Source organism: Cucurbita maxima, unplaced genomic scaffold (genome assembly GCF_002738345.1).
Source record: "Cucurbita maxima cultivar Rimu unplaced genomic scaffold, Cmax_1.0 Cma_Scf00024, whole genome shotgun sequence".
NCBI classification, from domain to species: Eukaryota; Viridiplantae; Streptophyta; class Magnoliopsida; order Cucurbitales; family Cucurbitaceae; genus Cucurbita; species Cucurbita maxima.
This window is the reverse complement of record NW_019272040.1, coordinates 961,625-984,889: the sequence shown is the minus strand read 5'-3', so window position 1 is coordinate 984,889 and position 23,265 is coordinate 961,625. Positions and strand designations below refer to the sequence as shown.

The 23,265-nt window shown below is 37.1% G+C and overlaps 4 protein-coding genes across 13 annotated transcripts; 2 read left to right on the top strand and 2 right to left on the bottom strand.

The window, feature by feature from the left end:
- LOC111498052 (probable glycerol-3-phosphate acyltransferase 3) lies at positions 1 to 2,427 on the top strand. The gene is made up of 2 exons (XM_023149105.1): positions 1 to 720; positions 1,524 to 2,427. Exons 1-2 carry the CDS (start codon positions 1 to 3, stop codon positions 2,406 to 2,408), a joined length of 1,605 nt encoding a protein of 534 aa, XP_023004873.1. The 3' UTR covers positions 2,409 to 2,427.
- A 1,437-nt stretch (positions 2,428 to 3,864) lies between these two features.
- LOC111497767 (probable pre-mRNA-splicing factor ATP-dependent RNA helicase DEAH2) lies at positions 3,865 to 7,688 on the top strand. Of its 4 annotated transcripts, none has more exons than XM_023148701.1 (7): positions 3,865 to 4,345; positions 4,541 to 4,743; positions 4,864 to 5,948; positions 6,371 to 6,496; positions 6,573 to 6,811; positions 6,950 to 7,068; positions 7,257 to 7,688. In XM_023148701.1, the coding sequence occupies exons 1-7, from the start codon at positions 4,049 to 4,051 to the stop codon at positions 7,381 to 7,383; spliced, it is 2,196 nt and encodes a 731-aa protein (XP_023004469.1). In that variant the 5' UTR covers positions 3,865 to 4,048; the 3' UTR covers positions 7,384 to 7,688. The 4 variants fall into 4 exon arrangements, with proteins under 4 accessions (XP_023004469.1, XP_023004470.1, XP_023004472.1 ...); XM_023148702.1 differs by lacking the exon at positions 7,257 to 7,688 and adding an exon at positions 7,128 to 7,221 and having other exon boundaries at positions 6,950 to 7,086; XM_023148704.1 differs by lacking the exons at positions 6,573 to 6,811; positions 6,950 to 7,068; positions 7,257 to 7,688 and having other exon boundaries at positions 6,396 to 6,483.
- LOC111497770 (DUF724 domain-containing protein 3-like) lies at positions 7,688 to 13,397 on the bottom strand. Its single transcript, XM_023148708.1, has 8 exons — positions 12,832 to 13,397; positions 10,978 to 11,418; positions 10,543 to 10,606; positions 10,239 to 10,435; positions 9,175 to 9,265; positions 9,009 to 9,071; positions 8,730 to 8,885; positions 7,688 to 8,648 (listed from the first exon to the last, which is right to left on the bottom strand). Exons 1-8 carry the CDS (start codon positions 13,303 to 13,305, stop codon positions 7,969 to 7,971), a joined length of 2,166 nt encoding a protein of 721 aa, XP_023004476.1. The 5' UTR covers positions 13,306 to 13,397; the 3' UTR covers positions 7,688 to 7,968.
- Positions 13,398 to 14,025: 628 nt separating this feature from the next.
- LOC111497814 (SWR1-complex protein 4-like) lies at positions 14,026 to 23,093 on the bottom strand. Of its 7 annotated transcripts, none has more exons than XR_002720672.1 (18): positions 22,721 to 23,093; positions 22,540 to 22,626; positions 21,826 to 21,891; positions 21,682 to 21,741; positions 20,413 to 20,469; positions 19,205 to 19,334; positions 18,991 to 19,058; positions 18,738 to 18,830; positions 18,575 to 18,622; positions 17,878 to 18,054; positions 17,579 to 17,689; positions 17,046 to 17,141; positions 16,745 to 16,816; positions 16,608 to 16,644; positions 15,828 to 15,862; positions 15,225 to 15,317; positions 14,439 to 14,646; positions 14,026 to 14,276 (listed from the first exon to the last, which is right to left on the bottom strand). XR_002720672.1 is itself a non-coding variant. In XM_023148772.1 (17 exons), exons 1-16 carry the CDS (start codon positions 22,832 to 22,834, stop codon positions 15,237 to 15,239), a joined length of 1,332 nt encoding a protein of 443 aa, XP_023004540.1. In that variant the 5' UTR covers positions 22,835 to 23,093; the 3' UTR covers positions 14,685 to 15,040; positions 15,225 to 15,236. The 7 variants fall into 7 exon arrangements, 3 of the variants coding, with proteins under 3 accessions (XP_023004540.1, XP_023004541.1, XP_023004539.1); XR_002720671.1 differs by having other exon boundaries at positions 14,188 to 14,276; positions 14,373 to 14,646; XR_002720673.1 differs by having other exon boundaries at positions 14,188 to 14,276; positions 14,373 to 14,540.
- Between the last annotated feature and the right edge of the window lie 172 nt (positions 23,094 to 23,265).

The window sequence follows — 23,265 nt, the reverse complement described above, 5'->3', positions numbered from 1 at the left end:
ATGGCATTATCCAATTCCTTCTTCTTCCTCGAAGCTCTCTCCCTCTTTTTCCACAAAATTTTCTCCAAAAAGCTCCGACTTTCCACTTCCGCCGTTCACCGGAAGTACCAAAACCACCAATCTCCCGCGAAACTCCCCGTCGCCGGCGACGACAAAGTTCTAATCTTTAACGTGGAGGAGGCTCTACTAAAACCCACATCGCCATTTTTCTTCTCTTATTTCATGTTGGTGGCTTTTGAAGCTGGTGGGTTACTCCGAGCAACAGCTCTTTTGATGTCGTACCCATTGGTCCGACTTGTCGGCCAGGAAATGGGGTTGAAGATTATGGTTATGATATCATTTTTTGGGGTTAAAAAAGAGAGCTTTAGAATTGGGTCTTCTGTTTTGCCTAAATTCTTCCTAAACGACGTCGGATTGGAGGCCTTTGAGGCATTGAAAAGGGGAGGGACAAGAATTGGGTTCACTAATGTTTTCCCACAAGTCATGATTGAGAGCTTTTTGAGAGATTATTTGGAGATTGAAATGGTTGTTGGAAGAGATTTGAAGGTTTTTTGTGGTTATTTTGTGGGTTTGATGGATGAAAAAGTGAAGCTTTGTTCATTATCTCATTTGATTGATGAACAACAAGAGAGCTATGGGTCTCAAAAGAAGGGCAATTTGATTGGGATTTGTGGGTCTCAAAAGAGCTATCATTTTCAGCTTCTCTCCTCCATTTGCAATGTAAGTACTTTTCAAACCCTAATCGAACGATATTGGGATGATCGGATTCAAATTTTTAATTTTTTAATTAGTCGAGCGAAACCCGTTTTAGCAAAACTTCTTTTGAACTTTTGATTATGTTCGTTGAACTCCTAAGATGAATTGTGAGATCTCACATCGATAGGAGAATGACACATTTCTTATTATAAGGGTGTGATGTCCCCCATTGGTTGGGAGGAGAACAAACCATCATTTATAAGGGGTAGAAACCATCCACTAGCATACCCATTTTAAAGCCTTGAGGAGGGTGTAGAAACCTTCGCGTTTTAAAGCCTTGAGGGAAACCCGAAATGGAAAGCGCAAAGAAGACAATATTTGCTAGCTATGATTTGGGTTATGACGTGAAAAGATTTAAATTTTTTATTTTTTAATTAAAAAAAAATCGCTTGAATTATTATATCTATTTAAATAGTTATATTGAATAAAACAAATATTTTGGAATGATTTTTTTGTTTATATGTTCCAATTATTTTTCATCATTTTATGTATTAATATTAAATGTATAAGGTAGTTTATTGGTGAAAGGATGGAGTATATATCATATCGTTCTTATCATATAATAAATAATTTAGGTATGCGTTTACATCTTAAAGTTATATCAATGTCCAAAAAGTATTTCTGTTCACAAGGTTTTGTCTTAAAGTTATATGAACCATTAATTAACGTTTACTCGTGTAATTTAGACGTGAAATCATTAATAATAAAAATTAATATTCATAAATAAATTTAATTTTTAAAAACTGACAAATGGTTGTTGTGAACAGGAAATCTATGTGGTAAGTGAAGTCGAGAGGAAGAGATGGAAGAGACTCCCTAGGGACAAATTTCCGAAGCCATTGGTGTTCCATGATGGAAGGCTTGCTCTAAACCCGACTCCATTGAACACTCTTGCCCTTTTCATGTGGCTCCCTTTTGCCCTGATTCTTGTTCTCGTTAGAATCTTTGTTTCTGTCCTTTTGCCTGATAATCTACGCATCCCCATCAATGCCTTTAGTGGAATGCGCCTCACTGTTTCAATCCCCACCAAGAAAACCAAGTTCGACGACAATCACGATCGTAATAGCCAAGGTCTTCTCTACGTTTGCAACCATAGAACACTCTTGGACCCTCTCTATATCTCAGCTGCATTAAAAATCAACAATCCTTTAGCTGTCACCTATAGTTTAAGTCCGATTTCAGAATTCTTCTCACCTATTCGAACGGTTAGACTAACTCGAAATCGTAGTCAGGATGCAACCCTGATGGCGAAATCGTTATCCGATGGGAACTTGATTGTTTGTCCTGAAGGAACCACTTGTAGGGAACCGTATCTTCTTAGATTTAGCCCTTTGTTCTCGGAGGTCGGTGCAGAAATAGTCCCGGTAGCAAATGACACACATGTTTCTATGTTTTATGGCACAACAGCAAGTGGGTTCAAGTGCTTTGACCCTATATTCTTCTTGATGAACCCTTCACCATCTTACACTATAAAGAAGCTGGACATGGCTGATGGATTGTTTGCATCGGACGGTGATAAAAAAGCCACAAGGTTTGATGTCGCCAATTTTGTGCAAAGGGAGATTGGTAAGGCTTTGGAATTTGAGTGCACAAAACTTACAAGAAGAGAAAAGTACTTGATTCTGGCTGGCAATGAAGGGATTGTACATTAAGGGAAACATTACTTAATTATTTTATGTATTTATATATATTTCTTTATTTTATTTCATTATTTTCTTTTTGTATCCTTGAGGTTTGAGATTTGAAATTTTATAAATAATGTTAATTTATTTTATACTTATTATCAATAATTTGATGGAATTCTTTCGGTCCAGGGTTCTAATTTAGCTATTCAACTTTGTTAAGGATATTTAGTACTAAATTATAGTTTACCATATATATCATATTTGATCCTATTATATATTTCAATTTATTGTTTTTTTTATTTATTACTCTTCTCATATCCTTGTAATTTATTTGATTATAAATAAAGAACTTTTAGACTAAGGTGAACTTACACTAAGTAAAAGGCATAAAACTTCTGTTTGTATCTTTAAACTACTCGAAATGAGATAGATATTGAAATATAACTTATATTAATTCAATGAATCGCAATTATCGATCAACCTCATCCCTCGCCGTGATCGTGGACACGTTGAGAAAGTAAGTTAGCAAAAGGCAAGCAAACAGCCTATCAATGTTATAAAAGTTCATCCTCTTTAGCCCCTTTCACGTACTTGCAAGACGTTAATAGAGAAAGGGACTCAATTGAGCCTCCTTTTCTCTTTATTGGGCCGTATAAAAGCCCATATAAACTGGGCAGGTCCTAAGCAATTTAAGCGGCCCAAAGTTCTGCTGGCGAAGGTAAAGTACTCAATCGGGCCTCCTTTTCCCTTTATTGGGCCGTATTAAAGCCCATAAAATGGGCCAGGTCCTAAGTAATTTAACCGGCCAAAAGTTCTGTCGGCGAAGGTAAAGTACCCAATCGGGCCTCCTTTTCCTTTATTGGGCCGTATTAAAGCTCATGTAAACTGGGCCAGGTCTTAAGCAATTTAAGCGGCCCAAAGTTCTGACGGCGAAGGTAAGTACCCAATCGGGCCTCCTTTTCCTTTATTGGGCCGGATTAAAGCCCATAAAAACTGGACCAGGTCCTAAGTAATTTAAGCGGCCCAAAGGTCTGTCGGCGAAGGTAAAGTACCCAATCGGGCCTCCTTTTCCCTTTGTTGGGCCGTATTAAAGCCCATAAAACTGGACCAGGTCCTAGTAATTTAAGCGGCCCAAAGTTCTGTCGGTGAAGGTAAAGTACTCAATCGGGCCTCCTTTTGCCACTATTGGGCCATATTAAAGCCCATATAAACTGGGCCAAGTCCTATGCAATTTAAGAGGCCCAAATTTCTCTGTGAAGGTAAATACCCAATCGGGCCTCCTTTTCCCTTTGTTGGGCCGTGTTAGAGCCCATATAAACTGGGCCAGGTCTTAAGCAATTTAAGAGGCCCAAAGCTCTTTCGGCGAAGTTAAAGTTTAATGCTAATTAACCAGAAGTTGGAGGACTGATTGTGAAATTCTTGAAAGTTGAATTTTCTTCTTAATTTTTATTTATTTGTATTATATAATATAACTAATAAGGAATCCAATTTCTGCTACCTCTTTTTCCCTCGAATTAGGGTTCAGAATTTTGCAGTGCCAAAACCAGGCACCTCAAATTGCTCTTCGAAGGAATCAAGCTGCGACCTAGTTCTGTCTTGTTCTTGAGGTAGAGTGCAACTCCTTTTTCTTAGGCTATTTCAATAGTTCTGTGCTGCCAAGGTTTTTGATGGGTGCGGAGAGGAAGAGGAAGGTCAGCTTATTTGATGTGGTGGATGATTCCTCGGTCTCCGCAAGTAAAAAATTGAACGGCTTTGGAGCGCCGTTCAACAATGGATGTGGCAATGCGGGCAATAGTCTGATCAACAGGTGGACTGGGAGGCAGTTCTCGCAGAGGTACTATGAGATTTTGGAGAAGAGGCAGACTCTTCCTGTTTGGCATCAGAAAGAGGAGTTTTTCCAGGCTTTGAAGGGCAGTCAGACTTTGATTTTGGTTGGTGAGACTGGTAGTGGTAAAACAACTCAGGTTAGTTGGGGATAGCCTTCTAATATTTGTTGTTATAGATTATTGGTTGTCGTAAGAGGGTAAATTACTTTAGTATTACTTGTAACTTGCCTTTTCTCTTGGATGCACGTAGTTACAAGGGAGCACAATATCGGAGGAATCCGAATTTCGCATAAAAAATTATTTTAGTTATTGTGATGATTATGCCTGTTGCAGATTCCTCAATTTGTTTTGGAAGCCGTTGACCTGGATAGTCCAGATAAACGTAAGAAGATGATGATTGCATGCACTCAGCCTCGTAGGGTGGCAGCAATGTCAGTTTCTCGACGTGTTGCTGAAGAGATGGATGTAACTATTGGAGAAGAGGTGGGTTACAGTATCCGTTTTGAAGACTGTAGTAGCGCCAGAACAGTTTTGAAGTAAGCTCATTCTTCCTAGTACCTGCTCATCATTGTTATTGCCTAGATTTTTCACTCAAATGATTTGAAATTTTATTCTCTACGTGATTGTTAATCTGTTGCACTTTCTACCGGGTGCAGGTATCTAACTGATGGTATGCTTTTGAGAGAAGCAATGACAGATCCTCTTTTAGAAAGGTATAAGGTAATTATTCTTGATGAGGCACATGAAAGAACATTAGCAACAGATGTTCTTTTTGGGCTTTTGAAAGAAGTTTTGAGAAATAGGCCTGACCTAAAGCTGGTCGTCATGAGTGCTACACTTGAGGCTGAAAAGTTCCAGGGTTATTTTAATGGTGCTCCACTTATGAAAGTTCCTGGTAGGCTTCATCCAGTGGAGATATTTTACACACAGGAACCTGAAAGGGATTATCTTGAAGCTGCTATTCGGACAGTTGTACAGATTCATTTGTGTGAACCTCCAGGTGATATACTTGTTTTCCTCACTGGTGAGGAGGAAATTGAAGATGCATGTCGCAAGATAAATAAAGAAGTTGCAAACCACGGAGACCAGGTAGGGCCTGTGAAAGTGGTGCCTCTATATTCAACCCTTCCTCCAGCTATGCAGCAGAAGATATTTGAAGCTGCTCCACCTCCCGTAAAAGAGGATGGACCTCCTGGAAGGAAGATTGTGGTCTCCACGAACATTGCAGAGACTTCATTGACCATAGATGGCATCGTTTATGTTATTGACCCTGGCTTTTCGAAACAGAAAGTTTATAACCCTCGAGTACGTGTTGAATCATTATTGGTATCTCCTATATCAAAGGCTAGTGCACATCAGAGATCAGGTCGTGCTGGAAGAACTCAGCCTGGAAAATGTTTTAGACTTTACACGGAAAAGAGTTTCCAAAATGATTTGCAGCCACAGACATATCCTGAAATTTTGAGATCAAACCTTGCCAATACTGTTCTTACCTTGAAGAAGTTGGGGATTGATGACCTCGTGCATTTTGATTTTATGGATCCACCTGCTCCCGAGACACTGATGCGAGCTTTAGAAGTTCTGAATTATTTAGGTGCATTGGATGATGATGGGAATCTAACAAAGCTTGGGGAAATTATGAGTGAATTTCCATTAGATCCTCAGATGTCAAAGATGCTAGTTGTTAGTCCAGAATTCAAATGTTCAAACGAGATATTATCAATTTCTGCCATGCTTTCAGGTACTTCTGCCTTCTCTTGTCCTTTTTTGTTTTTTTTTTTGTTTCCCAATTCTGTAGAGTTCTAGTGTGTACGCCAGATGCCCATGGGTGTTAAAACAATGGGCAGGATTCATCAAACTTTGGTGCATATTGGTGTGGCATGTGTGCGGTATACCTGCCATGTCTTCTAACTAGTAGGCATGTACGTGATTTCATGTGCATGTTGTTAGAGCACAATTCTGTCGAATTAGGTTGTCATCAGCATCTTCTCTGGTTCCATGCCCTCAGATGGCATGCACCATAAGATTTCTCAGTGAGTGCTGATGTAGTTAGTTGCAGTTTCTCAGTATTATCTCATGAAGCAAATGGTCTCGTCTCTTGCATCTATGCATCTGCTGACCTTCCCTGGGCCTCCTCTGTGTGATTACCAATTTCTTTCTTAGTACCCAATTGCTTTGTCCGGCCTAGGGAGGCTCAGAAGGCTGCTGACGAAGCAAAAGCTAGGTTTGGCCACATTGATGGAGATCATCTAACGCTCTTGAACGTGTACCATGCTTACAAGCAAAACAGTAAGTGCCCATGGTTCTCACTTTAATTAAGTACCTCAAATTTTGATGATTTCCTAAAGTAATTTGTGTGTTGCAGATGAGGATCAATCATGGTGCTATGAGAACTTTGTCAATCACAGGGCAATAAAGGCTGCAGATAATGTCAGAGAGCAACTAGTCCGCATCATGGCTAGGTATAACCTCAAATTATGCAGCACAGATTTCAACAGCCGTGACTACTACGTTAACATAAGAAAGGCTATGCTTTCTGGGTATTTCATGCAAGTGGCTCATTTGGAGCGGACTGGACACTACTTGACAGTGAAGGACAACCAGGTATGGAGATGTCGTTCCTTTTCTTTTATACTTTGGTTTGCTTTTCAGGTATATGCTCGTTCTTGGTATAATACTTGCACACGGTAAATCCTGCATGTGCATGCTCGTGTCTGGAATTGACAAATCTGTGTTCTGCAGGTGGTACACTTACATCCATCAAATTGCTTGGACCATAAACCAGAGTGGGTCATTTATAACGAATACGTCTTAACAAGTAGGAATTTCATCCGTACAGTGACAGACATCCGTGGTGAATGGTTAGTTCCTCTTGCTATAATGTTAAATACTGGATCCAGAAGCAAGTTCATTAAAATACATTTGCGGTCTTATGCATACTTTGGCACAAATGATACTGATAGCAAACATTGATCCATTCTTTCTTGAGAACTTGTCATTATTTACAGAGGCCTTGATAGGATAACTTGCAAATTTCTTGTCCCAACAGGCTATTGGACGTAGCAGCACATTATTATGATCTGGCGAACTTCCCTCAATGTGAGGCCAAGCGTGTTCTTGAAAGGCTTTACAAGAAGTGGGAGAAGGATCGTGAAGAAAGCAGAAATAGAAAATGAGTTTTTACTTTTTCAGCTTGTACCATCCTAGGAGATTCCAACTTAGTATTCTTTTTTTTTTTTTCTGGGTGATGAGTGGTGGGCATCCAAGAACCCTAATTGTTCGTCCATGGCGGATAATCATCAGCTAATGGACACAATCACCTGGGAAGAAATTGGTTGTATTTCTATATACTCTAATAGGTCAGTGTCCTTAGGGTTAATATATTCTTGAAATGATATACTTGCTAGGTTTTGATTCTCCAACGCAATGTTATTTCATTGCTGATCTAAAAAATTAGAAATGATCATAGCCCACGTTTCAACACTGTAGAACAAATATTTCATAAGTGTACAACTGTTATAATTGAATCAGTGTAAATCCCAATTTTCTTATCTACACTGCATTGACGCTTTTCTGCAGACTAACTTAAAAGTGACCTAAGCAACACAAATGGAGAATGTTAGGCAGGCATCCCTGTCAAACACTGCAGTTATGAGTTATCGTTAACTTCTAAAGTCTACGACTACCATTCACAAATCAATCAAGAACATGAGACCACCCGAGGTGTAGGATCATATTTGTAACCAATATCATCGAACCGGTTACAACGGGAGGGCAGTCTGCCTTACAAAATGTTTCTTAGTATCCTCTGCACTTCCTCTGATGGTCTCCACACGTGATTGTAGTGCCTCCATCTCGGCATCTTTAGTCTCCAGTTCCAATTGGATTGATGTCCGTCTCTTCTGCAGCTCTGCAATCTTCTGTTCAATAGCCTTGCTCTCTTCTGTAAGCTTAGTTTTGTTTTCGGTATGCTCCAATATTTTCATCTCTGCTTCTTTTGTTTCCTCTAGATATCGCATTTGAGTATCTTTGATAAATAGCAGCTCGTTTACACGATTGCAGAGCATTGAAATATTGAACCCATGTTGCTCCAATTCGAATAGACTGGCTAACAAGCTTTCAAAAACGTGTCTCGGATTATCGAACTGTAGTTTGGATATCTTTTCAACCAAACTTGCAAAAGTTACCATGCAACCGATAGCCAATCCTTCTCGACATTCCTCCTTGTATGTACTTAAAGGGCAGAAATGAGGCGTTTGTGGAATTAGTTTGAAGACTTCTAAAGAATCAATGGCACTCCAGACAGGCGAGTTCTTTACGAAAGGCCAACCTTGATTCTTGTCCAGTGCATGGTCCGACTTTACAACCTCATTCGGAATGTCTACTTGTTCCCTCCTTTTTGTCCTTCGCCTGCCAGTAGAACCAGGTGTTTGTCCTAACTCTAAAATGGAAACAAATACAATCAAAATCACCACAAACAGTACTAAATTCCTATGTGCTAGCTTAAGTTTTGTATACATACTCAATGAATTGTTGCTTGCTGAACCTTGCATTCCCCCAAGCCACATTAGAAGGGGTCGATCGTCGTCATCAATGTTGCTTGATGCACTTTTAGGTCCGTTTTCATTCGTCTTGTATGCTGAGAGCTTATTCAAGTTCTTTCTATTCAATTGAAAATCTACAAAAGACATTAAATGATTATGAAAATCTACTAAACACCTTTTTGGTCTTTTGACTAATGAAATGGTTATGACAGAAAGGTGGCAGATACACATCTGAGATTAAAGATCAGGAGCCTCACCAGTTACACAACTTCTTATCGTTGCTTCGTCGGGCTTCCATCCAATTCCATTTTGCTCCTTATCTGTAACACAAAAACAGCACTACGTTAATCATAGTTACTTGTAATATAAAGTTAATAAATAAGAAATAATAATAAAACTCAATCACAGGTAATAACAGGATACCTTCTGCAGTTATTGGAACTATCATCAATTTTTTAGGCCGTCCCCTCTTTCTTTTGTTACTGTTTTTACTAGCTTGTTGCTGGTCAGGGTCCTGAGAGACGATACACATCATCAATCCTGTCAAACTCTAAGCTCATCGAAGACATAAATCGAAACATACGCCCAATCTCACAAACTGGTGAAAGAAATGAAATATGAAGGATAACTTAGTAAACTTTAGAGTTTAGAGGTTCGAGTATCATTCATTTCTTTCATGCTCCACCTGTACAATCATTGTTTATAGCTTCTTCAACTTTTCCAGTTTGAAGCAATATACATCCTTAGAGGAATCTCTTCATTAGCCATCTTGTGGTTTCAGTTTTTGTCGTTTTCATCTTCCACAGCCTTTTAAGGGGGAGGGTACTTCGTGGTTAGGAAGTGAAAGTACCAGTTATAGAAACAGGATCAATGAGAATCTTGTCTCCTCTTCAGCGAAAATTGGAATGATCAGTGTAGGCTATAGCTCAGATGGATAAGATATTCCTTCGATAACAAATAATTGGCAGTATATCAAGCTTTTGAGTAAGCCTTAACTCTGTAGAATTGATATCCATAAGAATTTCGTCTTATCATCAGGGAAACAGAGGTCATACGGATATTTTTTTCTTCCCTTGAGAGAAATATTGTATCAAACTAAAAGAATCTATAGGAGAAAAGACGAGTTGGTGTCTTCCTATATTATCCAAGGAAACCCACAGAGGATTCTTATTTGATAGACTTCAAAAAGGAAGGGAGAGTTGCAAAAGTTTTTGTGGAAGCTGTTCAACTAGCAACCTTGAAACCAATTAGAAATCATGCCTCCACATTTTCTTCCTATCCTCTTCTTCATTGCATCTCTTTCTTACCTTGTTCATAACTTTTAGAGTGATTCAGACAAGTAAACGAACAGAATCATCCATATCTATATTGCTTTTATAAAATCGAATACAGTAGTTAATTAGTAACAAGGTTTAGTCATGATAACAGATGCTCATTATCAAAATCCATTTAATTTATATCAAGTTAATTGTGTTTAGTTTTCTTACCAAGCCCTTTTCTTCTGTCTGATTATTTGAATTTTTCTCTCCACCTCTAACCTCATCAGAAAGGTGAATAGAAGTTTCAGCCGGTGTCATCTGTTTCTCTTCAGATGCTAAATGTTTATTCCCTTCAGATTCGTTGCTTGTACTTACTTCTTTATGAGTGACCTCTAAGACATCACAATCTTCTTTCCCTTCCTCATCTGCCAAGCCAAATGCAGAATAAAAGAGTTATTCAAGCAAAAAAGGACAGCCTGTGTACCTGTAACTTGAATCCACCGGCTTTGTTCAAATGTGTTTCCTCGGTTACCATTTATGAATCTTGCCCCTTGCTCTTTCAACTCATCATTTCCATCAACATCTTTTTCAGTTCTCTGCACATGAAATGAGAAGTATCATGTTCAATAGTTTAAAATCATAGTAACATGAATAATGAAGAGAAGAATGCCCTACAAAAGTTTTAACTGATTTAATGGCATAGGCAATGGCAAGTAGAAAAAACCGAGGAAATGAGGAGGAACTACACATATATACTGCCCAAGGAAATTTTGGGACATTCAAGTCAGTGACCTCAGTTCAGCTCTTGGAAAGTTCACTTTGATACATAAAAGCAAAAGTAAATGACAACAATCAAGATAGATTTCCTTTAATTAAAATATGAAAATTTCCCAGATGAGGTTCGGACTGCTATAAATTAGATTTATTAAATACGTAATGAAGGATTCGAAGCACAGAGACAAATTACCGCTTTCATGTCTCCTTTCGAACTCTTAAATTTACCAGGTGAGTCGCTGTTATCGTCACAATGAAAATTATGGTAGGTTCTTCTTTTACGACCTCTGTTCGATGTGGCATTTTTTTTAATGAATGATTTTCCCCTCGATGTTTTGCTTTCTGTCTCATTCAACCCATCTGCTGTTGGTGCCCCAGGAACATTTCCTTTTCCCCACTTCTTTACAGAATTTGAAACTCTTGCCTCAGAACTCCGACTTTTTCTCTTGCTTGAGGTCAAGGCAAATGAGGCAGACTTTTCTTCACAAATACTTGGCTGTTCCACTAAATCATTCCTTGAGTTTCCCTTTTCATGGTTAGTTTCAGCATTTTTTGAACTTTCAGTCTGGGCTTTCTCAGGTATATTAGCATCCTCCAAAATGGAAGCCAACTGATCTTTCAAGATTGATGCATCCTAAACAGGAAATAATTGTTTCAACCTCAAGTAAATGTATTTAATGAAGACATGACTTTCAATGTGATATCAAAGTTCTCAATGATAATCCAAGTAAAGCAATGGAAAAAATTAGGTAACATGGACTACACAATTATGCAGAACTGTTGCACAGCTAGAGATATCAGGTATTACCTTTCACCATAACAACTCCCATAAAAAGTTCAAATGAAATATTTCACGGTGAATGAACTCCAAACAATGAGGAAAATTAGAAGGGAACCACATAATTATAAAGAAGGATAATTAATCAAAGATGAAGCCTAGTTACATGACGGGAAGCTAATTGTTCATTACAAAAAGTGGGATTTTGTCAGAGTGATTGATGTCGATTCTGCATTTTGGAGAAATACAAGTGGTAAAAACATTTTCTGTTCTCCTAAAAGTTTTAAAAAACCAGCTATAACATAACATCAGAAATTACATACTTCATGGTGCATGCTTTACCATTAAGAAGCTTTGGAATGGATGTAACTTGTAAACCGTACAAATTTTAGGCCGTCCAGCTCTAATATGTCAATACACATAACTTTTTATTCTTAATGAGCCTTCATTTCACACACACGTCAGCAGTTATAACTAGACCAAATAAATTATCAGAAATGATACTAACCAGGCTAGCTACAAACCCTACAGCAGTTTGCCTCCGAACTCTCAAAGAAAAATATTCTCATAGATACTTGAGATGTTACCCTCAGTTTGGTAGATCAATCACAAATGATTTGCATGAATATATTCTCCGTCCCCAACCCTACCATGACTTGATTCCCATCCATACCCACATTCCAACAACGAAGCGAAAAGGCTATTCCTAAAGATACCTTCCAAAGACTTCCAAAATCTCTTACACCAACCATGCCTATATCAAAGCTTAAACTTCACACTAAACTTCAACCAAGGAACCTTCCTTGATTGCAAATTGATGGAACTTTCTTCAACAAAAAAGAACGTATTGTTGGAGTTTAAACTACACCTTCAAACTTACCATTGGTGGCAACAAAATCACTAGATACTCTTAGTGGCCAAAAAGAAGACCCAGAATCGTTTGATACCATTTTAAATTAGAGTACGTTCGTCAGGAATCTTTAATCAAACCAACACAAAAAAGAAAAGAAAAACAGATCCAACTACGAAGGTGGACCGCACTTATAGTCTTCGTCAACCAGTTTTCTAACAAGTCTAGCAGAACCTAGCAGCTGACCAAGCAAAATACATCGAGCTAGTAAATGAACAATCACTCATTTCAACTTATAATCCACAAAATGAACAGCGTTAAATGCCTAAAAAACACAGAAAAAAAAAAAACGCCTAACGCACTTATGATTCTAACAATTAATTCGCTCGAGCATCAAAAGCAAACCCAGATAAGTTTACCATCTTTTTGGGGACAAGCCACTTGCCATCAACCCAATCCTGATGCAATCTCAACTGTTTCCTTTGAAAATCCATGACATGCATTGGATTCTTGAAGAAAACAGAGTATCCACCATCTTCAGAAACCTTATAGACCACACCAGTCCACCATCCATCTTTATCAGCTGCATCAACAATGTCGCCTTCCTCGAAATCCCTACCGGCGATATCAGGCGGAATAGGCCTCAAATTGTGGGCATCAACATGCTCCTTCAAAGGCTTAGACCCGTCTTCAGTGACAAGGGTCTTGTACTCAACAAAGGCCTTCTTCTTCGTCGAAGGAAAAAAAGTAGTGGAGAGCTTGAGAATGGTGGCTCTGAACAATGCGCCCTTAAAGCCTTCTTCGTTAATGGAGATCTCAATTTCAGAGCCAACGGTGAAGGGTGGGCGAGGATGACGGTGGAGGTGGGTCGAAGGGGAATCGAATTCCCCCATTCTGCGGTGGCGGCACTAAAACAAAAAACCTTGTGGATTTTGGATTGGATCTGTGTTAAAAGCTAAAACCCATTGTGACCGTTTTTGGAATGGCAAATGGATACTACAACGGCCTTTTGGGAAGCAATGGAAATGGCATGCTCCTTTTCTTTTCTTTTTTATTTATTTTATTTTTACTAACCAATTTAATCAACTTGTAATAGCTCAAGCTAAATCACTACAACTTTTTCATTAAAAATGAAGATCAATTTTGAACGTCTAAGATATTATGTGATGATCTAAAGATACTTGACATCTGGTTGATCTAATATGATCCAAAATGTTGCAACATGTATGAAAGAGCTTAGAAATTCACATTCTTCGCTTGGGAACCAAGCTCGTGATTTAATGCTCCAAGCCTACGTGATTTGAACCCATCTCGCCTAAGACATCTTGAACAATCCTACCTAGTTAGCAATTGATACGATTTGTGGGTGGAAGAACTCCATGTAAGTGCACGGGTTGTTTCAAGCAATACCCTCACATGGTTCCCCTCTTATTGGGAAAAATCACAAGGGACGTGGGCAATGTGATATCTAGCGGTACACTAGTTAACATACAATATACTAACTTGAGATAAATTGAACTTATGGTATAGAAATTAATCTAGTTTGTGTCACAACTACACTCTTTCTAGACTCGTAATGTGATTAATACGACACTTATTCTCACCTTGAATCATTCTTGAAAAAAGATTTTAGAAAATGGAATCAGGGAACGGGTTAAATACATGTGTACATTGTTCATTCTTGAAAGTGAAAACAACGATAAACCTTTTCTTCTTCAGGCGCATGCGATAGCTAACCCCAGTTCAAAAAGCACCATGAAGGATGGGAATTGAACGGGTATGGAAGGAAAAGTTCGGAGATTTCGTGAAGGAAATATGCCAAGCATATGATGAACCAAATGAGACGACATTCAAGGTGAGTTTTCTGTAAATGAACAAATACAAAACGAGTTAGATCGAGTTTTCACTAATGCCTTCATTCTTATGCTGATTGCTGATGTCTAAACAAAAACAGACTGACCTGCAATGAGTAAGGCATTTAGTACTAATGCTGAATGTTGCATAAACACAGGCAATAAATGGTCACCTTGGCATGTGGAGGCTCGCCATAAAGAACTACAGCAGGAGCGTGGAAAGTAATATTGATCATCAGTGGCTGACTGCCTCATGAAGTATGAGGGCCTTGAATCTAATCGGCACAGGAATAAAGCAGCTATTCAAGAAAGAACCCCAGATAATACAATACAAACTCTCCTTTTCCCAAGTTATTGAAGCAAGGGAATTATGTATAGCTGCTGCATTTATGAAATGTTGTTGGTGCTCATCTTTTCAGAATAGGAATGTAGAGATCTCAATGTGCTTATGTGAAGGAAGTAATTGTAAAAAACACAAAAATACACCATCATAAAAATGAAAGTAATATACAAGAAAGTAATTTTTCCTCATTTCTGGGTAGATATACAGAAAATGCACCATCATACTAGAGGAGCTATCCTGCTAACTGTGCCAGCAGAAGAAAGACAAGTCTAGCTAATAGACCTACAAAAGCAGAGCTTTGGCTTTGTGATGAAGATGTGCCTTCCAGCAAAAGTGACCTGCTCGAGCTCGAGCCTTTCAGATGCATTTATATAATTGTAATCGATATCTTAAGATGATGAAACCATATGCAGCCATCATAGTATGTTAAACCTACCATCAATGATTCAATAGAAACAGAAATCAAATGGAGGACAAAAGAAGGTTCCACTTCATGGACTTGTGTTCTTTCCATTTTTCTTTCTATTCAAAAAGGGTGGGGGAGACCAGAAAAATAAATGAAGAAAACAGTTTTTAGGCGCATACAATACTAGAGGTACAACCATAAATTTCTTACACGCCTGGAGAATCACAGATCAGATCCTTTCTGTTTTCTTGGCCTTTTAGTTTGAGCTGGGGGTGATGGAGCTTCAGATAATCTCCCAGTTGCCTAATGACCATAATTGATAAATAATAAATAAGAAGGCTGAATTATAAAACAAAAATACCCTTTTAACTTTTGCACTTTGTTTAAATTATACCCCTAATATTTCAAAAGTTGTAATATTACCCTTCAACTTTTACAAGTGTTTCAAAACTTTCCTTAAATAGAAAAATCGTCAGCATGTTGGATAAAAAATCGACATATCAAAATGTCGTTCTTTCGGACCGATCTAAACAAGTGTCATTGTCACAATCATGTTATTCCATGTTTTTTTTTCTTTGTCCAACATTCTAATAGATTTCTACTCAAAAAATAGTATTGAAACGTAATGAAAGATCAAGGATGATATTAGAAATTTTGAAAGATTAGGGGGATTTTTTAAACAAAACATAAATTTCACAATATTTTTATTATATTATAATTTAACCTAAATAAGAAAAAGAATTTGACACATAAAACAAAATACAGAGCGATGAAAACTCAAGAAGTAACAAGATAGTAGTTGACAAAACACACCTTACGTTTCTGATCCCGTTTGCCAGACCTTTCCCCTATCAGAAGAAAAACATACATGTAAATGAACTTTCGCAACAAAAATAATCGAATTCCTTTTAAGGGGGATAACATAAACTTCACTTCCAGTCCTTTAACTGAGAAAAAACCTGAACACAAACGTACACCTCAATTTTCTTACATTCCTAATTTTTTTTAAAAGGGGATAGAAACTAATTTCACCGAAGAATTATCTGTACAAAATAATGGAAAGAGAAGCCCGACCAAAGGAGCTACAGGAGAATACACTTCAATGGGCTAAAATAGAGAACGAAGAATAGTTAAAGAAGGATTTGGACGAACTACAACAAGAGGAGGAATAAGGAAAGCGATCTCCAAGATTGTTTCCCATTGGTGGCATGTAGCCAAAGTTTGATAGGGTATAAATAGAACTTCTTCAAAGAACCAAAATCTTCCTCTAAAGTTGTAGGCACTCTTTCATCTTTCCTTTTGTACATTCTATATATCAGAGAAATAATTACTTATCTTCATAAAAAAAAAAAAAAAAATGACGTTGTTGTTTAAGACCTTCACAACTTTAAGGTGTCATGCTTCAGCCAGCTGATGCTTTGCTTGTGCATCTCACCTCTTGGCAAGTGAGAAGCAAGTTGCAAATAATGATTTTTACACTTTTAAAACGCTAATTGAAACTAGATAGCTTCAAATAACTTGAACTAAATGTAGCACCAAAGAGATGCATGCAGTAAGGCCAAACATCGAAGTTCTATTTCAGAATCCACTTACCTCCAGAACTCATAGAATCAGGAATAAAACTACGATCCTGCACCAGAGCATGACAAGAATGCTGTTAGCAGAGGAAGATCTACATTCAAAGATATGACAGAACTGCAGCACTCATGAAAGCGAGGGCATTTACTGACCTTGGGTGTGCCAGGTGCCTCGTTGTAGGGACCCTCACGGAAAGATGAACCTTCTGCCTCCTTATTTTGCAACTGTTTGAAAGAAACAGGAAATGACAACAAAAATTGGACTTAAAGTATGTTAAAGGCATATAGCATTTGACTTAAGTCAGTTCCATCAATAAAGAATTCCTTTGATGAGAATTCTCTCCAAATGAGAAGAAAAACTAAACCCACTGTTATGAGCGGAAAATTAATGCAAGTTTGATTTACATCAATTTGTTACTGCTGGGACATGCATATGAATAAAATATAACCATACCTGCTTTTGAAGATTCAGTAGAGTCAATATTTCTTTCCTCAATTCAAGATGTTCTGCACACACTGATTTTGTTGGAACCCTCGGCTTTAGATTAACCTAATTATAAATAACAATAAAAATAATAAAATCCTTTGTGAGAGAACTATACAACTATGTAACTCTAGAGCATGAAGAGCACTGGGGAGGAAATGACTACTGAAGAAAGTCTAACAGATTAACAAAAAACACAATTTGCTTGATTCAATCCATGAAATATTGTTCTGTAGTTATGCACTACATGCTTCCAAGTGGAATGAGTTTTTGCTTTGAAAAACAAAGAAAAAAAAGCATATTCCACCACCACCAGTATTTACTTGGGTGTTCTTGATAGCAAAGAATAAAAATTCAAAACAGAGAAACTTTCTATTTGCTTTGTTTTTTTCTTTCTTCTCACAAGCTACTATGTTGTTGTACCATAGTTAAATCTTCCACCAACCACCACTTTAAGAGATAACAAATATTTGCATTAAACAAAAACTGGAGAGTTAACTAACCGAAAGATCTTGTAATGTTTGTTCAACTCGCTTGATAGTTCGAAGCCCAGCAGATGAACTTGCAGCTTGTACCATTTGCTCAAGTGCATACGTTCTCAAGTATACAGGAAGCTGACATGTAGGAATTATCAGAGCACATTCTCAAATTTTATATTTTGGTATAGATCAATTGAGCTTCAAGAGCACAATCCAGCACGAAAATATCAAAATTGAAAAAAAATAAAATAAAGAGTGAAGCTATAAAAGGATTCTCAAAATTTACAGCCAGAAGCTAAATATAATTCCTTCAGGCCATATACCATGCGAAGAGAAGCAAGAGTAGAAGCATTATCCGCCACTAAAGTTGAAGGTGCAGCTGCTGGAGTAGGGGGCTGCACATTGGATACAGATGGTACAGAATCTCCAGGAACGACAGCCCTTTCAGTAGCTCCAGGGACAGCATTTAAAGTGACAGGCAGCTCAGATTTTTCAGGCACCTAAAATGAATAAAACCAAGATCATAAACCAACTCTAGATATATAAAATAGGATAAGTTATTAATATGAGAAGGGAATGACACCCGGGGGGAGAGAGAGAGAGAGAGAGAACTGAGAAATACATACCATCAAAATAAAATTTGGTTATGCTTTCTAAGTCCAGACAGAAGGGGATGGTATTCCTAAACTTGGCTATAGGCCATGTTCCAAAAGATAATGCACAGACATACTTTAATCGGAATAAACTTGATAGTAAAGAAGATGAGTAGTTTTAGCTTTGAAGTTTCGCACCCTATGAGATGAAGGTATACCTCAATGGCTTGGTTATCCGCACACCATGACATTTATACTACTAACATTTTTATGGCACAATAATTAAAAACCTAGGGGTTAATAATGCAATTTCTTTCAAGCATGACATCCTGTAATCCTAATCTCGAAGTGAACTTGTAATCTGCTTTGTGCATTCATGTGCAAAGCGCCATGCCTAAAAAAATTAGCAAATACGACTTGAACTCACTCTTTCATCTCTGCGAGATTCAGTTATCTTTTTTGCTTCAGCTAGAACCTGAAACGATCAATAGTTTTTAAAAAATAATATAAGGCCTTATACTTATCCATATGTATAAACACTAATTCATTATTGGGTATTTCTATTTATTAAAACATTAAAGAATCAAGACCTCTGCATCTTTTCGTTCTTGCTGTTTTGTTTGGGAGAGAACCATGGACAATGCCCGTTTGCGCTCAGTCTCTTGTGAGACATTGTAAGGATCCTACATATAAAGAATAAATAAGAAAACCATACAGGTCGTTAATTTGATAAGCAACCTCAACTATAGGAAGCTTCATGGATCTTTTAAAGGAAATTAATATGCAAGAACTCCAACTTAAAATGGTAAAATTGCAAAATATATCCAATTCAAAATTACCTACCTTGGCTAGAGGATTCCCTGAACTTTCCCGAGGCATTGGTTCTCTAGCTGCCAAAATTGCTCTTGATGCTATAAACATATAATCTTATACCATAAGTTTTCAATAATCACAAGTGCATTTGTAAATGATTCAAAGAAAATTTACAACACAAATTGGCAACCTAAGAGTAAACAAAAAGTGCTTGCCACAATAGACTAGAAAAAGTTACATGTACCACGATAATATCGCTCCTTTAGTTCCTCCACTGTCCTTGTTGATGGAAACCTGTCAGCTATCACAACGAAGCGAAGATCAAACCGTTCACACAAGTCAAATAATTGATCCGTCTCCTCCTTTGTCCATGACTGAAAACATTAAGAAGTATATATCTCAAACACATAAAAAAAAATAAAAGAATAAAAAAGGAAAAGACTACAGAATAAAGAACTATGCTAAAGAAATCAAGATAAAGCAGATTTCTAGAGTCGAGAACATGAGAGTGACAGTGAGGTCCATCCGAACATTTGTCCATCCAAATGTGATGTTGACTTCCAAATGACATCAAATTGATGCTTACTCATTTGGACACTGACCAGTAAGACCTTGTTCAATAATGACGCAAACCATTCACGGGAAAGGTGGACTGACAAAAATGAATAATAGATATGCTCCAATTTTATAAATTGGTAACGAAGTCTGGATGCAACCAAGGTAATAGGTATAGGCATTTTGAAATTCAAGTATTAATGACAAAGGAGAATAATTAGAGAAGATTTAGATAAGGACTGCCATGAAGAACCTTGAAATGTAGCTAATTGGAAAAAAAAAAAAAAAAAAAAACTTCCATTCTATACTCATACCATTGAAAATATAATGATTCCCTCATTTACATTCAATGTTTCATTTCCATGCTAGAGCATTGCAGAATAGCTCCCTCTAAAAAATATTAAAATATTATTTTTTTAAAAAAAATAATTCATAACCATTTTCATTAAATTTGACCAGATACTTCTCCTTTTTTATCTTCCTTCTTACTATATCTTCAAAACATAGAGAAAAAGACTATTGATTTTAGAAGTAAGATCTGTAAAATATGCCAACGTTAAAATCAGTACGTACACACAATAATTCCTAGTAGGAAACACTTTATCCTTCAAGCTTTGACACAAGCATACAATAAAGATGGAAAATATAACAGCATGATATGAAGAGAAGGATAAGTTGTCATATAGGATATAAACACTCAAGCCATGATATTGCTTCAACTTAAAATCCTTTGCTGTAAGCCTAAAGATCCTCGAAGGCCAATCTTTTTCAAAAAGGGGCCTCGAGGCAAATGCCTTAACATTATATAAAAATGCTACATATCATGAAACTTTGTGCGAGTGGGTGAGAGAGAGTTCTCTATGCGCTTTGTTAGAAATGAGGGACGGATATACCCACAGGTTCATTCAAATACTTTTCGTAATCCTCATCCGTGTATTTGACAATTTCAACAGACTGCACAACATTCAAAGCAGAAAATATATTTGATTAATAATAACAAAATTTTAGATATGTGCACTTAATTATTCAATAAATGGTTATAATTGTTGAAAAAATAAAATTATCAGCGAGTTCTAGGATACATTCTAATTGCAAGCAAAGTCAAAGGAATCGAAAATATAGTTTAAAAAATTAATATTTAAGAATGCGAAGCTTATGGCCAGGGTTCCTATAAGAAACTTCACCATTCTAATAACATTCAGACCCAAAGATCATCTGTTCACAAATGTAAGGTTTATTTTGAGAGAGATCAATGTTCAAACTCCGGGATGGACAGACAATAAGATGTTGGAAAAACAAGTAGATGAATAGCACTGTTAGTCATTTTACTTCCTGGAGTGTACGCACCTGCCAAGATGATAGAAACCAAAGAAATATACTGATAATGGTGAATACTCAAGCCTAAACCAACTAAACCAATGCATACCTCCTTCCTTTCCAACTCCCTCTATGCATAACAAATCACCCTTACAACTTCCCTAGCTAAGTACTAATATACTCTTAATAGCCTAATAATATTTCTAGTTCTACCCTAATAACGTTCCTATCACAAGGGTAAGAACCAAAGTATTGGGTTATTGGAGTAAAAAATCAAGAGGGTCAATGCACGATTATAAGGGATAACGAGTTAGAAAGAAAAGAGGAAATGGAGGATCTTTTCCTGAGACTTGGAAAATTATATTCACCAATATTTCCATAATTGTGAAGCTTCCCACGTAACATAGGGCTAACAATATTTTCAGTCTACCAAAAATGCCAATAAAATATCAAAAGTGTCAACAAAAACATCACTAATATAAACATAAATACTGATAATAAAGATTTATAACACAAGTGTGGAATACTAATGTAACATTTTTTTTTTCATTTCCAAGATGTTTTCAACAATGTCCATCAACATCGATATTTTTCCATAAAATTGAAACTTCAGAATTTAATTTCTTGCTCACAACCCATAGAGGAGGGCTTCAACCATATATATCTTGTAAAGTGACCAACATATGAACAAGCAAATAATTGGCATGTTGGAATCACGCAGAAGGCAATGGATGTTAATGGGCATATCAAACTTTTCGTTTTCATAAAAAATGAAAGAAATTTTAAATTTCAAAATTTAAAGAATACAAAATATCAAATCAATAAATAAAAAGGAGGACTTGCTCTTACCTTGTTGTACTTTGCAAAGGAATAGTCACCTGTTGGTGGAATGCCATTTACAACTCTAACCTACAAATGAAAAATAGGAATATGACTGAACGATAACAAAAATCAATTTAAATAGACACGATTCATAGCAGTGCCAAATCCTACCCAATGGTAAAGCTGCAAGTTGTCTTTTCTACCAGAATTTGCAAAAGGAAGCCACTGCCACGTAATCTGGAGAAAACTCACAAGAACACTATAAGAACAGTCTGAATTCATTTTTTTATATACAGAAACCAAGTTCATGAATGAATATGCAAGGGCAAACAAAACTACAAGGGTAGTCCACTCAAAGAAAAAACTTAACTCCAAAATAATCGAACAAAGCTGATAATTATAAAAATCTTGAGTAGTAGAAGCCCAAACAAGATGTTAAATCTAACACTATCCCACACCTCAACGAAAGATCGCTCAACACCTCTAAAAATTCTACTACTTTCGAGGCAAACAACCTATGAAACAGGCCTGCCATAGAACTCCTCTAGCATGAAGCAACAGCCTCTCTTTCGTGCCGAACGTAACCTGAACAACTCCAAGACCAGATCACATCTAAATTCAATACAAGATAAATATATATTTTTAACGCACTTATGAGTCAATTATGAGCCAAGCAACAAGTGAAAAGGCAACAGAGCAATTGAAAATCCACATTAATTCGGTAACACACTGAAGCCTTCAAATAAAATGCGCTTCCACATTTCTCACATCAGTACAGAGGACTATAACAAACAGAGTCCTCAATTTCAATATTCAATTCACCATTTTCAAGCCTACAACAACATACTAACCGATGATAACACGTATTGCACTAAACGAAATAACCTTTTCATCTGATGGAGGTCGTTTCTTCAGCTCAGATGTATCGATTGCCGGCATAATAGGAGCCAGACCACCAGTAAGCGCATAAACCTAAAATTCAAAAACCCCACCATTACTACTGTAAGCAACAAAACCAAGCAACAACAACAACCATACAAACACACAGGCACAGAGAAGACATTACCTCGCGGGAAATTCCATCTCGCTTCCTCTGGGCATCTTTCTGAGCCCTAGATTTCTTCTCTTGGGGTATATGAAGCGTATTTTTGGGCAAGCCCAAGATATCCTTGGCATCCATATCAGACTTCCTTGAATTCTAGGGCTTCTTTCTACTTTACAATGCCGGATAACTCGAGTTCACAGAGTCGAATTTTTTACGGAGTACTGTTACTCTGATCATAATTTCATCAAACGGACACCATACGAACAGGATTTCGATACGACCAATTGGAAGAAGATCGTTCTAGTTTCATTTTTTGAGCATCATTCGAGCGCGAAAGCACAGTGGAGCAGTGGAGCAGAGTTGTTATTATCGGAATTTCTTAATTGACGTGTAGGTGACGAACAGCAAAATGAGTGAAATTTTACCGGAGAATTCATTATCTTATTTAATTAATGCTAAACTATATGAAAAAAAACACCTAACCTATGGTTTTATTGTAAAACTAAATTAATAAAAACACACACTTTTAAAAGTTTCAATAATTTTCAATAATACCCGCGTATCCC